Source organism: Seriola aureovittata, chromosome 11, assembly GCF_021018895.1.
Source record: "Seriola aureovittata isolate HTS-2021-v1 ecotype China chromosome 11, ASM2101889v1, whole genome shotgun sequence".
Lineage (NCBI taxonomy): Eukaryota > Metazoa > Chordata > Actinopteri > Carangiformes > Carangidae > Seriola > Seriola aureovittata.
In genome coordinates this window covers 3,028,553-3,044,243 of record NC_079374.1, presented here as the reverse complement: position 1 = coordinate 3,044,243, position 15,691 = coordinate 3,028,553, and the positions used below count along the sequence as shown (strand labels likewise).

Here is a 15,691-nt window from a genome sequence, read left to right as displayed (position 1 = left end):
CTCATTTCCTTCAGTTTCCTGATCCAAAGATTGGTTGCTGGAAATAATGTCTTTGTTTAATTTTATACATAAATATTGTATCATTGTCATCATAAAAAAAACAAACTTTTTAAAAATCAATTATAGTTCTCTATATTGCTATTTCCTATCTAGTTAATATTTTACAATCAATTATCTGAATGTTAATATTTTATAATAATATAGCATTAATATTTTTCTTGGATTTTGTAAAAAAAAAAAAAAAAAAAAAGCAAGAACATGTAATTTCCCTCAACCTGGATCAGGAAATTAGTGCTGCGGGTAACGATCAATGGATCAATCATTTTATTAATTGTTTCGCCTAAAAAAAATGACAGTAAATAGTGAAAAATGCCCGTTATAACTTCCCACAGACCAAACGTCTCGTTCTGTTCAACCAACAGGTCAAAATGTATCATGTGACGAAGAAAAGCATTTGAGAAAGTATAAAAACTATTTCTCGATTATCAAATTACTTGCTGATTGATTAATCAACTAATCACTGCAGCTCTGCAGGAAATGCAGTCGCATCATGTTTTTTTTTTTTTGCAGCAGCAGCAGATGGAATATTTTTACATTCAGATTTTGAAAAGAGTCTTTTTAACAAACTTCTGGGTTCATCATTTCCTGGTATTTCTTGTACAGAGAAATGATGCTAACAGGGCTAACCTGGGGCTAACGGTTCCCCACAGTAGCACAGGAGTCTGAGATCTTACAAAACAACACTTCTTTATTGTTGTACAGTATGTAATCCTGGTAAAGTTCTTATGTAACAGCAGTCTTTAATAAAATACATCTGAAACCCAACAGCCTCCAGTTTGGGCGGGCGGGCGGTCCGTCGACTCCCATCAGCCCTCGTCCCCTCGACAGCTCAAAAGCAGGCACATTCCTCATGCAAAAAAAAGCTGTGTCATGCATTTGATTTAAAACCCTTTTATGTACCCAAACCCCCCCCCCCCCCCCCCCCCCCCCCCCAACCCCAGAGTATGACCCACGGGATCAGAGCTCCACAGACACCGTTGGGAGCCCTGCTCAGTGAATCTTTGTGTTTGAGTGTAAAGAGTCCAGGTCGTCCCTCCCCTGCTCCCGTTACAGAAAATAGAAACCAGAAATCTGACTGTCTATATTACAAGTAACATGGCGCACAAAGCACCTCACCAAAGCAAGAAGAAAGGAAAAGAAATGTACAGAAGTCCTGAGGCCTCCATAGTGATGCAGCCTGGGTATTGTAGTTTTAGAGTTAGGCTGTTGTCTCGTACCAGCGTAAAGCTCAGTGGTTGGCAAAGGGCTCGTAGATGATGAGAATTATGTGCAGGATCTGCTCCGTGTGTGTGTGTGTGTGTGTGTGTGTGTGTGTGTGCTACATAAGAATTAGGAAAGTGACACTCATATTTAAACGGTAAACCTCCCTCCCCAGCCTGTTTCTGTTACATCTCCCAGACGTGCAAAAAAATGTTTCCTCATCGCTTCAACAAAAATAAATAAATACATGCCTCAGTAAATAAATAAATTCAGTTACATTTGAGATAAAGGTGCAAGTATTGTCTGTAGGTGACGCTGATGGCTTTCTATGTCAAATTTTGATCCAAATGCTTTGCCTGTAATGAACAGGTGAAGAACTTCATAGGGAAGTCTATGTCTTTATTATGGAGAAGGCACGAATGGCTGGATGGCTAAAGCTCAGGAGTGATGTGGGAGTTTGCTCTACAATCTGGCAGGCTGGTTGTAAACAGTCATGGCGGTGATAAACGGTGATGTACTGATGCTGTCTGTGACTTCTTCCATTAACCTTGCTTTTTTTTTTCTTTTTAAACTTTTGTCTTTGGCACACGACCTGATCACGAATCCAGATGTGACTCGACTGCAAGCTTGTTTTACAGGGAAAGAAATTTGAACGTTTTAAAATCAGATTTGTTGTTGTTGTTGTTGTGAGTGACGATGGCGTCTGTGACTCTAAAGGAGGTGATCCGAAGTCGATGAGTGTTTGCCTCCACCAGCCCAGAGGCAGATAACAAAAAAAAAATAATCCCGTAGACTGGCTCAACAGGTGAGGTGATCTGACGTGACTGAGACTGAACCAGGAGTTTACATTCCCAGTCCCAGTGCAGTGTGGGTAAAAGACACGTCTCCCCCGCTGAGATATATGTGTTTGTACCTGCCTTTTGAAGAGGAGGAGACGTCCATGCTGGGTTTAAAAAGCAATCGTCGCGTGTTGAGTTCAGGTGGACGGAGCCGCGTTGAAGACGAGCTCGCGTCCTGTGAGTCCCAGCGGCCGCACGGAGCGACTGAAGCTACTGGAGTGTTGATACTGTAAGACAATTTGTGCTGTTGTAGTTCTGTGGTTCGTCAGTGTAGAAATGTACCTTCACACTGATTCGCTGACAGCTGCGTCTTGTCCTCCCAGGTGTGTCTCTGTTTACCTGTCTGTCCTTTTAGCACTTCCTGTGTGAACTGGACCAGCTGTCTGTTTCCCGCTGCTTTTCATTCCCTGATCTGAGCTCTGTCGATTCCATTCTCTGCTACTTCCCAGCTTCATAACGCTGGCTCCTCCTCATCGATGAAGCTGATGTGCTCCGTGGAGGACTTGCCCTCCTCCACCTGTCGCCCCCACTCCTGCATCTCCAGCTCCTGGGGAGGACGAGCGGCAGGACCGGCCTCCCTGTGGTGCAGCTGTGACCTGCACCAAGGGGGAGTCTGGGTCCCTCCCTGCCTTGTCCTCACGCTGACAGAGTCCAGAGACAAGGGCAGGGAGATGGTGGAGGGGTGGAAGGAGACGGCGGGGGAGACGAGAGGGGCAGAGGGGGTGGGTCTCATCCGGTGGTCTCCAGGGGAGGATGAGAGCGACGGGGGAGCTGAGCAGTGGGAGGATGGGGGAGGGGGGGTGTCCTGGGAGGGAGGTGGGGGAAGCAGGCCTCTGCTGGCACAGCTGGCAGGTCGGGACGGGTGGGGGCCTTGGCAGGGGGAGATGGACGGTGAGGAGGCGAGAGACATGGAGAAGGAGAGAGAGGTGGACGGGGTGTGCGAGGCATGGGGAGGCTGGTCCTGCAGCAGGGGCAAAAATATCCCGTTACTGGAGGAAGCGTGGAGGCTGGAGGGCGCCGGGGGTCCGTCAGGAAGACCATCTTCAGGTGCGAGAAGGTCGGAGTGTACGGGACCGATGATTCTGCCCCCTGGGGATTTGGACGGGGGCTGTGGCGGAGATGAATTAGGGCGTTTCGGTGAGTGAGGAGTTGGGAGAAGGCATCCTGGCAAATCCACACCCTCTATGTCTCCACTGTCCAGCAGGGAATGAATGTCAGGTCTCTGGAGGGGACAAGGTGTGGCGGGGGGCGGCACCGCGAGACAGGTGTTCGTCGACAGCTGGCTGGCACCGTTAGGAGGCGGGGTAAAATTTGGCATCATGTTCATCAGGATTGGCTGCAGTGGTGCCGTTTGGAGGAGGGGTTTGAGCAGGCGAGTCATTTCCTGCAGCTCCTGACTGAGCTTGGAGACTTGTTTAGAGAGAGTGTTCATCTGTGTGGTGAAGAGAGACACACACACACACACACACACACACACACACACACACAGAGAGAGTAAGGTTAATAAATGCAAATTCTCTAGCGAGACAGACAGAGAAGTTGAAAAATATCTGACAAAGTTAATCATTATTTGAGTCAAGTATAATCTGATACACACTTTGTACACACAATGTCCACACAGCAACACTGTCCTCAGGTAGGTAACACTCTGTGAGCTTGTACCTCTGCTAAAATAACAATCCCTCTAAATCTGTTCTTTTAATAACAGAATTTAATTTAATTTGCATCTGGAACAAAACGTACTGTACATAATGATAATAGACTGTCATGCTGATTGGTTGATGGTGATCATGACTGAATGCCTAGGTACAGGAGTGTTAAGACTTTGGTGCAAAAAGTGAGTCAGAGTAATGATAAGCAAGTTATTGATTATTTAAATTGATCATGTTCCAGTAGGTGATAATCCATCACGTTTTCCCAGTGGCGGAAGAGGTAAAAGTAACAGTGCAACCATAAAGTGTGCAAAAAGAGAAATTTTGTGGCATTCAAACTGTATTTACAAAAGGTGGAAGTAGGCTGGTGTTATTTAACCATGTTAGCTAGCATTAACTAGCAAGCTAACCTGTTTTGTCTGTTCTGAGTAACAATAAAATGGTTGATATATCAAAGCATGAGTTTAATTTCTGTCGAGAAATACCATGTAAATGTCACTACGTATACTATGAGGTTTTTTTGTGCCTTACTATACTAGGACTTTTTTTGTTTGTTTGTTTTTTATGTTCATTTTTTGGTCAGTTTTTGCCTTTATTTGGATGGGGACAGTGGCGACTGTGACATTTTTGTGACATTTAAGCTTTGTTATACAATGACGTTTTTCGACGTTTTAAGCCTTACTATACTAAGCTGTTTTTTATGCCATTTTATGCCTTATTATACGATAACATTTTTATGCCTTACTATACTATAACTTTTTTTTGACGTTTTAAGCCTTACTATACTATGATACTCTACTTTATGCCTTACTTTTATGACATACTGTACTATGACTTTTTATGCCTTACTATACTATGAGGCGGAAACGTAGCACAGACCTGGCCCTGACTGTGAGACTGTGTTAAAAGGGTTCACAGATTCAAGTTCCTGGGAACCCTGATATCTGATGACCTCTCCTGGACGGCCAACGCCACTGTGACGGTCAAAAAGGCAGAGCAGTGACCAGTTTCCTGAGATTGTTCAGGATGAACAGCATGGACAGAAAGCTGCTGGTGGCCTTTTACTGTGCAACCAATGAGGGCATCCTCACATATCGCATCACTGTGTGGTACGCCGGTTACTCAGCAGCAGACAGAAGCACATCACAGAGGATAATAGACACGGCACAGAAAGTTATTGGCTGCTGGCTGCCCTCCCTGGCAGACATCGCCAGCTCAGAGAGACAGTTCTTTCCCCAAGGCCATTAACGGACTAAACATTGTGCTATAATCAACAACCAACTGTTATTCATCCCACACTGTCATCTGCTCATGTGCAATACTGTATTTATTTAGTACTGATTAGTGTGCAATAACAAGACATAACTTGACCTTACCCTTTAGACTATTCCATATTTTGACATTTGTTATTATTCTGTGTGTTGTTGTGTTGCAGTATTAGTATGCATCTCTTAAGGAGCTGCGCTCCAGATTTTGTTGTAGGCAGAGCTTGCAATGACAATAAAAGCTTTCAACTTCAATTTTAATTTTTTTGTCTCTCTTCACTATAACTTTCATGCTTTACTATACTATGACTTTTTTAGGACATTTTACACCTTACTATACTGGAGGTTTTTTTTTTACATTTTTATGCCTTACTATACTTTGACATTTCTATGCCTTGCTATGTTATGCCTTTTGTATGCCTAACTGTACTATATCTTTTAATGCCTTACTATACTGTGTTTATCTAGTACTGCTTAGTGTGCAATACCAAGATATACCTTGACATGTGAATGTTCGTACATATTTGACCTTCATGATATATTTTGTCTTTGTTATTATTCTGTGTTGTTGTGTTACAGTATTAGTATGCACCTCTTAAGGAGCTGTGCTCCAAATTTCGTTGTATGCAGACTTTGCAATGACAATAAAAGTTTTCAATTTCAATATTAATTTCAATTTTTTTGTCCCTCTTCACTATAGCTTTTATACTATCATGTGACTTTTTTATGCCTTACTATACTGTGACTTTTTTTTGACGTTTTTATGCCTTACTATACTATGAAGTTTTTATGACATTTAATGCCTTACTATACTATTACATTTTTATGCCTTACTATACTATGACGTTTTTATGACTTACTATACTATGAAGTTTTTATGACATTTAATGCCTTACTATACTATTACATTTTTATGCCTTACTATACTATGACGTTTTTATGACTTACTATACTATTACTTTTTTTGAAGTTTTCAAGACATTTTATGCATAATTACACTATGACGTTTTTATGACATTTTATGCTTTACTATACTATGAAGTTTTTATAACATTTAATGCCTTACTATACTATTACATTTTTATGCCTTACTATACTATGACGTTTTTATGAGTTACTATACTATGACGTTTTTTGACGTTTTTATGACATTTTATGCCTTACTATACTATGACGTTTTTATGACATTGTATGCCTTACTATACTATGACGTTTTTATGACATTTAATGCCTTACTATACTATTACATTTTTATGCCTTACTATACTATGACGTTTTTTGATATTTTATGCCTTATTATACTTTGACTTTTTTTTTTTTTTTTACATTTTATGCCTTACTATACTATGACGTTTTTATGACATTTTATGCCTTACTATACTATGACGTTTTATGCCTTACTATACTATGACTTTTTTATGACATTTTATGCCTTACTATACTATGACATTTTTTGACTTTTTATGACTTACTATACTATGACGTTTTTATGACATTGTATGCCTTACTATACTATGACGTTTTTATGCCTTACTATACTATGACTTTTTTTTTACATTTTATGCCTTACTATACTATGACTTTTTTTGACATTTTATGCCTTACTATACTATGACTTTTTTATGCCTTACTATACTATGACTTTTTTATGACATTTTATGCCTTACTATACTATGACGTTTTTATGACATTTTATGCCTTACTATACTATGACGTTTTTATGACATTTTATGCCTTACTATACTATGACTTTTTTTGACATTTTATGCCTTACTATACTATGACGTTTTTATGACATTTTATGCCTTACTATACTATGATGTTTTTATGCCTTACTATACTATGACGTTTTTATGCCTTACTATACTATGACTTTTTTATGACATTTTATGCCTTACTATACTATGACGTTTTTATGACATTTTATGCCTTACTATACTATGACTTTTTTTGACATTTTATGCCTTACTATACTATGACTTTTTTTTTTGACATTTTATGCCTTACTATACTATGACGTTTTTATGACATTTTATGCCTTACTATACTATGACTTTTTTTGACATTTTATGCCTTACTATACTATGACTTTTTTTTTACATTTTATGCCTTACTATACTATGACGTTTTTATGACATTTTATGCCTTACTATACTATGACTTTTTTATGCCTTACTATACTATGACTTTTTTATGACATTTTATGCCTTACTATACTATGACGTTTTTATGACATTTAATGCCTTACTATACTATTACATTTTTATGCCTTACTAAACTATGACGTTTTTATGCCTTACTATACTATGATATTTTTTGATGTTTTATGCCTTATTATACTTTGACTTTTTTTTTTTTTTTTACATTTTATGCCTTACTATACTATGACTTTTTTATGCCTTACTATACTATGACGTTTTTTGACTTTTTATGACTTACTATACTATGACGTTTTTATGACATTGTATGCCTTACTATACTATGACGTTTTTATGCCTTACTATACTATGACTTTTTTATGACATTTTATGCCTTACTATACTATGACATTTTTTGACTTTTTATGACTTACTATACTATGACGTTTTTATGACATTGTATGCCTTACTATACTATGACGTTTTTATGCCTTACTATACTATGACTTTTTTTTTACATTTTATGCCTTACTATACTATGACTTTTTTTGACATTTTATGCCTTACTATACTATGACTTTTTTATGCCTTACTATACTATGACTTTTTTATGACATTTTATGCCTTACTATACTATGACGTTTTTATGACATTTTATGCCTTACTATACTATGACGTTTTTATGACATTTTATGCCTTACTATACTATGACTTTTTTTGACATTTTATGCCTTACTATACTATGACGTTTTTATGACATTTTATGCCTTACTATACTATGATGTTTTTTTGCCTTACTATACTATGATTTTTTATGCCTTACTATACTATGACTTTTTTATGACATTTTATGCCTTACTATACTATGACGTTTTTATGACATTTTATGCCTTACTATACTATGACTTTTTTTGACATTTTATGCCTTACTATACTATGACTTTTTTTTTGACATTTTATGCCTTACTATACTATGACGTTTTTATGACATTTTATGCCTTACTATACTATGACTTTTTTTGACATTTTATGCCTTACTATACTATGACTTTTTTTTTACATTTTATGCCTTACTATACTATGACGTTTTTATGACATTTTATGCCTTACTATACTATGACGTTTTAATGCCTTACTATACTATGACTTTTTTATGACATTTTATGCCTTACTATACTATGACGTTTTTATGACGTTTTTATGCCTTACTATACTATGACATTTTTTGACTTTTTATGCCTTACTATACTATGACTTTTTTATGACATTTTATGCCTTACTATACTATGACGTTTTATGCCTTACTATACTATGACTTTTTTATGACATTTTATGCCTTACTATACTATGACGTTTTTATGACGTTTTTATGCCTTACTATACTATGACATTTTTTGACTTTTTATGCCTTACTATACTATGACTTTTTTTGACATTTTATGCCTTACTATACTATGACTTTTTTTTTTACATTTTATGCCTTACTATACTATGACGTTTTTATGACATTTTATGCCTTACTATACTTTGACTTTTTTTGACATTTTATGCCTTACTATACTATGACTTTTTTTTTACATTTTATGCCTTACTATACTATGACTTTTTTATGACTTTTTTATGCCTTACTATACTATGACATTTTATGCCTTACTATACTATGACTTTTTTATGACATTTTATGCCTTACTATACTATGACGTTTTTATGACATTTAATGCCTTACTATACTATTACATTTTTATGCCTTACTAAACTATGACGTTTTTATGCCTTACTATACTATGATATTTTTTGATGTTTTATGCCTTATTATACTTTGACTTTTTTTTTTTTTTTTTTACATTTTATGCCTTACTATACTATGACTTTTTTATGCCTTACTATACTATGACGTTTTTTGACTTTTTATGACTTACTATACTATGACGTTTTTATGACATTGTATGCCTTACTATACTATGACTTTTTTTTGACATTTTATGCCATACTATACTATGACGTTTTATGTTTTATGCCTTATTATACTTTGAATTTTTTATTTTTTTTTTTTACATTTTATGCCTTACTATACTATGACGTTTTTATGCCTTACTATACTATGACTTTTTTTGACATTTTATGCCTTACTATACTATGACTTTTTTTTTACATTTTATGCCTTACTATACTATGACGTTTTTAAGACATTTTATGCCTTACTATACTATGACGTTTTTTTGACATTTTATGCCTTACTATACTATGACGTTTTTATGACATTTTATGCCTTACTATACTATGACGTTTTTATGACATTTTATGCCTTACTATACTATGACGTTTTTATGACATTTAATGCCTTACTATACTATTACATTTTTATGCCTTACTATACTATGACGTTTTTATGACATACTATACTATAACGTTTTTTGATATTTTATGCCTTATTATACTTTGACTTTTTTTTTTTTTTTTTTACATTTTATGCCTTACTATACTATGACTTTTTTTTGACATTTTATGCCTTACTATACTATGACGTTTTTATGACATTTTATGCCTTACTATACTATGATGCTTTTATGCCTTACTATACTATGATGTTTTTATGACATTTTATGCCTTACTATACTATGATGCTTTTATGCCTTACTATACTATGATGTTTTTATGACATTTTATGCCTTACTATACTATGACGTTTTTATGACATTTTATGCCTTACTATACTATGACGTTTTTATGCCTTACTATACTATGACTTTTTTATGACATTTTATGCCTTACTATACTATGACATTTTTTGACTTTTTATGACTTACTATACTATGACGTTTTTATGACATTGTATGCCTTACTATACTATGACGTTTTTATGCCTTACTATACTATGACTTTTTTTTGACATTTTATGCCTTACTATACTATGACGTTTTTATGACATTTTATTCCTTACTATACTATGATGCTTTTATGCCTTACTATACTATGATGTTTTTATGACATTTTATGCCTTACTATACTATGACGTTTTTATGACATTTTATGCCTTACTATACTATGACGTTTTAATGCCTTACTATACTATGACTTTTTTATGACATTTTATGCCTTACTATACTATGACGTTTTTATGACGTTTTTATGCCTTACTATACTATGACATTTTTTGACTTTTTATGCCTTACTATACTATGACTTTTTTATGACATTTTATGCCTTACTATACTATGACATTTTTTGACTTTTTATGACTTACTATACTATGACGTTTTTACAACATTGTATGCCTTACTATACTATGACGTTTTTATGCCTTACTATACTATGACTTTTTTTTGACATTTTATGCCTTACTATACTATGACGTTTTTATGACATTTTATGCCTTACTATACTATGACGTTTTAATGCCTTACTATACTATGACTTTTTTATGACATTTTATGCCTTACTATACTATGATGTTTTTATGACGTTTTATGCCTTACTATACTATGACATTTTTTGACTTTTTATGCCTTACTATACTATGACTTTTTTATGACATTTTATGCCTTACTATACTATGACATTTTTTGACTTTTTATGACTTACTATACTATGACGTTTTTATGACATTGTATGCCTTACTATACTATGACGTTTTTATGCCTTACTATACTATGACTTTTTTTGACATTTTATGCCTTACTATACTATGACTTTTTTTTGACATTTTATGCCTTACTATACTATGACGTTTTAATGCCTTACTATACTATCACTTTTTTATGACATTTTATGCCTTACTATACTATGACATTTTTTGACTTTTTATGCCTTACTATACTATGACGTTTTTATGACTTACTATACTATGACGTTTTTTGACGTTTTATGCCTTATTATACTTTGACTTTTTTTTTTTTTTTACATTTTATGCCTTACTATACTATGACGTTTTTATGCCTTACTATACTATGACTTTTTTATGACATTTTATGCCTTACTATACTATGACGTTTTTATGCCTTACTATACTATGACTTTTTTTTGACATTTTATGCCTTACTATACTATGACTTTTTTTTGACATTTTATGCCTTACTATACTATGACGTTTTTAAGACATTTTATGCCTTACTATACTATGACGTTTTTTTGACATTTTATGCCTTACTATACTATGACGTTTTTTGACTTTTTATGACTTACTATACTATGACGTTTTTATGACATTGTATGCCTTACTATACTATGACTTTTTTATGCCTTACTATACTATGACTTTTTTATGACATTTTATGCCTTACTATACTATGACGTTTTTTGACTTTTTATGACTTACTATACTATGACGTTTTTATGACATTGTATGCCTTACTATACTATGACGTTTTTATGACATTTTATGCCTTACTATACTATGACTTTTTTTTGACATTTTATGCCTTACTATACGATGACGTTTTTATGACATTTTATGCCTTACTATACTATGATGTTTTAATGCCTTACTATACTATGATGTTTTTATGACATTTTATGCCTTACTATACTATGACGTTTTTATGACATTTTATGCCTTACTATACTATGACGTTTTTATGACATTTAATGCCTTACTATACTATTACATTTTTATGCCTTACTAAACTATGACGTTTTTATGCCTTACTATACTATGATATTTTTTGATGTTTTATGCCTTATTATACTTTGACTTTTTTTTTTTTTTATGACATTTATTGCCTTACTATACTATGACGTTTTTATGCCTTACTATACTATGACGTTTTTTTGACTTTTTATGCCTTAACTATACTATGACGTTTTTATGACATTTTATCCTTACTATACTATGACGTTTTTATGACATTTTATGCCTTAATATACTATGACTTTTTTTTGACATTTTATGCCATACTATACTATGACGTTTTTATGACGTTTTTATGCCTTATTATACTTTGAATTTTTTATTTTTTTTTTTTTTTTACATTTTATGCCTTACTATACTATGACGTTTTTATGCCTTACTATACTATGACTTTTTTTTGACATTTTATGCCTTACTATACTATGACTTTTTTTTGACATTTTATGCCTTACTGTACTATGACGTTTTTTATGACATTTTATGCCTTACTATACTATGACGTTTTTTTGACATTTTATGCCTTAACTATACTATGACGTTTTTATGACATTTTATGCCTTACTATACTATGACGTTTTTATGACATTTTATGCCTTACTATACTATGACGTTTTTATGACATTTAATGCCTTACTATACTATTACATTTTTATGCCTTACTATACTATGACGTTTTTATGACATACTATACTATGACGTTTTTTGATATTTTATGCCTTATTATACTTTGACTTTTTTTTTTTTTTTTTTACATTTTATGCCTTACTATACTATGACTTTTTTTTGACATTTTATGCCTTACTATACTATGACGTTATTATGACATTTTATGCCTTACTATACTATGATGCTTTTATGCCTTACTATACTATGATGTTTTTATGACATTTTATGCCTTACTATACTATGACGTTTTTATGACATTTTATGCCTTACTATACTATGACGTTTTAATGCCTTACTATACTATGACTTTTTTATGACATTTTATGCCTTACTATACTATGACGTTTTTATGCCTTACTATACTATGACTTTTTTATGACATTTTATGCCTTACTATACTATGACATTTTTTGACTTTTTATGACTTACTATACTATGACGTTTTTATGACATTGTATGCCTTACTATACTATGACGTTTTTATGACATTTTATGCCTTACTATACTATGACGTTTTAATGCCTTACTATACTATGACTTTTTTATGACATACTATACTATAACGTTTTTTGATATTTTATGCCTTATTATACTTTGACTTTTTTTTTTTTTTTTACATTTTATGCCTTACTATACTATGACTTTTTTTTGACATTTTATGCCTTACTATACTATGACGTTTTTATGACATTTTATGCCTTACTATACTATGATGCTTTTATGCCTTATTATACTATGATGTTTTTATGACATTTTATGCCTTACTATACTATGATGTTTTATGCCTTACTATACTATGATGTTTTTATGACATTTTATGCCTTACTATACTATGACGTTTTTATGACATTTTATGCCTTACTATACTATGACGTTTTTATGCCTTACTATACTATGACTTTTTTATGACATTTTATGCCTTACTATACTATGACATTTTTTGACTTTTTATGACTTACTATACTATGACGTTTTTATGACATTGTATGCCTTACTATACTATGACGTTTTTATGCCTTACTATACTATGACTTTTTTTTGACATTTTATGCCTTACTATACTATGACGTTTTTATGACATTTTATGCCTTACTATACTATGATGCTTTTATGCCTTACTATACTATGATGTTTTTATGACATTTTATGCCTTACTATACTATGACGTTTTTATGACATTTTATGCCTTACTATTACTATGACGTTTTAATGCCTTACTATACTATGACTTTTTTATGACATTTTATGCCTTACTATACTATGACGTTTTTATGACGTTTTTATGCCTTACTATACTATGACATTTTTTGACTTTTTATGCCTTACTATACTATGACTTTTTTATGACATTTTATGCCTTACTATACTATGACGTTTTATGCCTTACTATACTATGACTTTTTTATGACATTTTATGCCTTACTATACTATGACGTTTTTATGACGTTTTTATGCCTTACTATACTATGACATTTTTTGACGTTTTTATGCCTTACTATACTATGACTTTTTTTTGACATTTTATGCCTTACTATACTATGACGTTTTTATGACATTTTATGCCTTACTATACTATGACGTTTTAATGCCTTACTATACTATGACTTTTTTATGACATTTTATGCCTTACTATACTATGACGTTTTTATGACGTTTTATGCCTTACTATACTATGACATTTTTTGACTTTTTATGCCTTACTATACTATGACTTTTTTATGACATTTTATGCCTTACTATACTATGACATTTTTTGACTTTTTATGACTTACTATACTATGACGTTTTTATGACATTGCATGCCTTACTATACTATGACGTTTTTATGCCTTACTATACTATGACTTTTTTTGACATTTTATGCCTTACTATACTATGACTTTTTTTGACATTTTATGCCTTACTATACTATGACGTTTTAATGCCTTACTATACTATCACTTTTTTATGACATTTTATGCCTTACTATACTATGACATTTTTTGACTTTTTATGCCTTACTATACTATGACGTTTTTATGACTTACTATACTATGACGTTTTTTGACGTTTTATGCCTTATTATACTTTGACTTTTTTTTTTTTTTTACATTTTATGCCTTACTATACTATGACGTTTTTATGCCTTACTATACTATGACTTTTTTATGACATTTTATGCCTTACTATACTATGACGTTTTTATGCCTTACTATACTATGACTTTTTTTGACATTTTATGCCTTACTATACTATGACTTTTTTTTGACATTTTATGCCTTACTATACTATGACGTTTTAATGCCTTACTATACTATCACTTTTTTATGACATTCTATGCCTTATTATACTATGACATTTTTTGACGTTTTTATGCCTTACTATACTATGACGTTTTTATGACTTACTATACTATGACGTTTTTTGACGTTTTATGCCTTATTATAATTTGACTTTTTTTTTTTTTTACATTTTATGCCTTACTATACTATGACGTTTTTATGCCTTACTATACTATGACTTTTTTATGACATTTTATGCCTTACTATACTATGACGTTTTTATGACATTTTATGCCTTACTATACTATGACGTTTTTATGACATTTTATGCCTTACTATACTATGACTTTTTTTGACATTTTATGCCTTACTATACTATGACTTTTTTTTGACATTTTATGCCTTACTATACTATGACGTTTTTATGACATTTTATGCCTTACTATACTATGATGTTTTTATGCCTTACTATACTATTACATTTTTATGCCTTACTAAACTATGACGTTTTTATGCCTTACTATACTATGATATTTTTTGATGTTTTATGCCTTATTATACTTTGACTTTTTTTTTTTTTTTTTTACATCTTATGCCTTACTATACTATGACTTTTTTATGCCTTACTATACTATGACGTTTTTTGACTTTTTATGACTTACTATATTATGACGTTTTTATGACATTTTATGCCTTAATATACTATGACTTCTTTTTGACATTTTATGCCTTACTATTACTATGACGTTTTATGTTTTATGCCTTATTATACTTTGAATTTTTTTTTTTTTTTTAACATTTTATGCCTTACTATACTATGACGTTTTTATGCCTTACTATACTATGACTTTTTTTGACATTTTATGCCTTACTATACTATGACTTTTTTTGACATTTTATGCCTTACTATACTATGACTTTTTTTTTACATTTTATGCCTTACTATACTATGACGTTTTTAAGACATTTTATGCCTTACTATA

The 15,691-nt window shown here is 32.5% G+C and overlaps 1 protein-coding gene across 1 annotated transcript in view; it reads right to left on the bottom strand.

Moving 5' to 3' along the window:
* Positions 1-728: 728 nt before the first annotated feature.
* Positions 729-15,691, bottom strand: part of kcnh3 (potassium voltage-gated channel, subfamily H (eag-related), member 3) — a 143,001-nt gene continuing 128,038 nt past the window's right edge. The window contains exon 16 of the mRNA XM_056388653.1: positions 729-3,531. Within this exon, the coding sequence (XP_056244628.1) occupies positions 2,551-3,531 (981 nt within the window). The 3' untranslated portion in view covers positions 729-2,550. The remainder of the gene's footprint in view (positions 3,532-15,691) is intronic.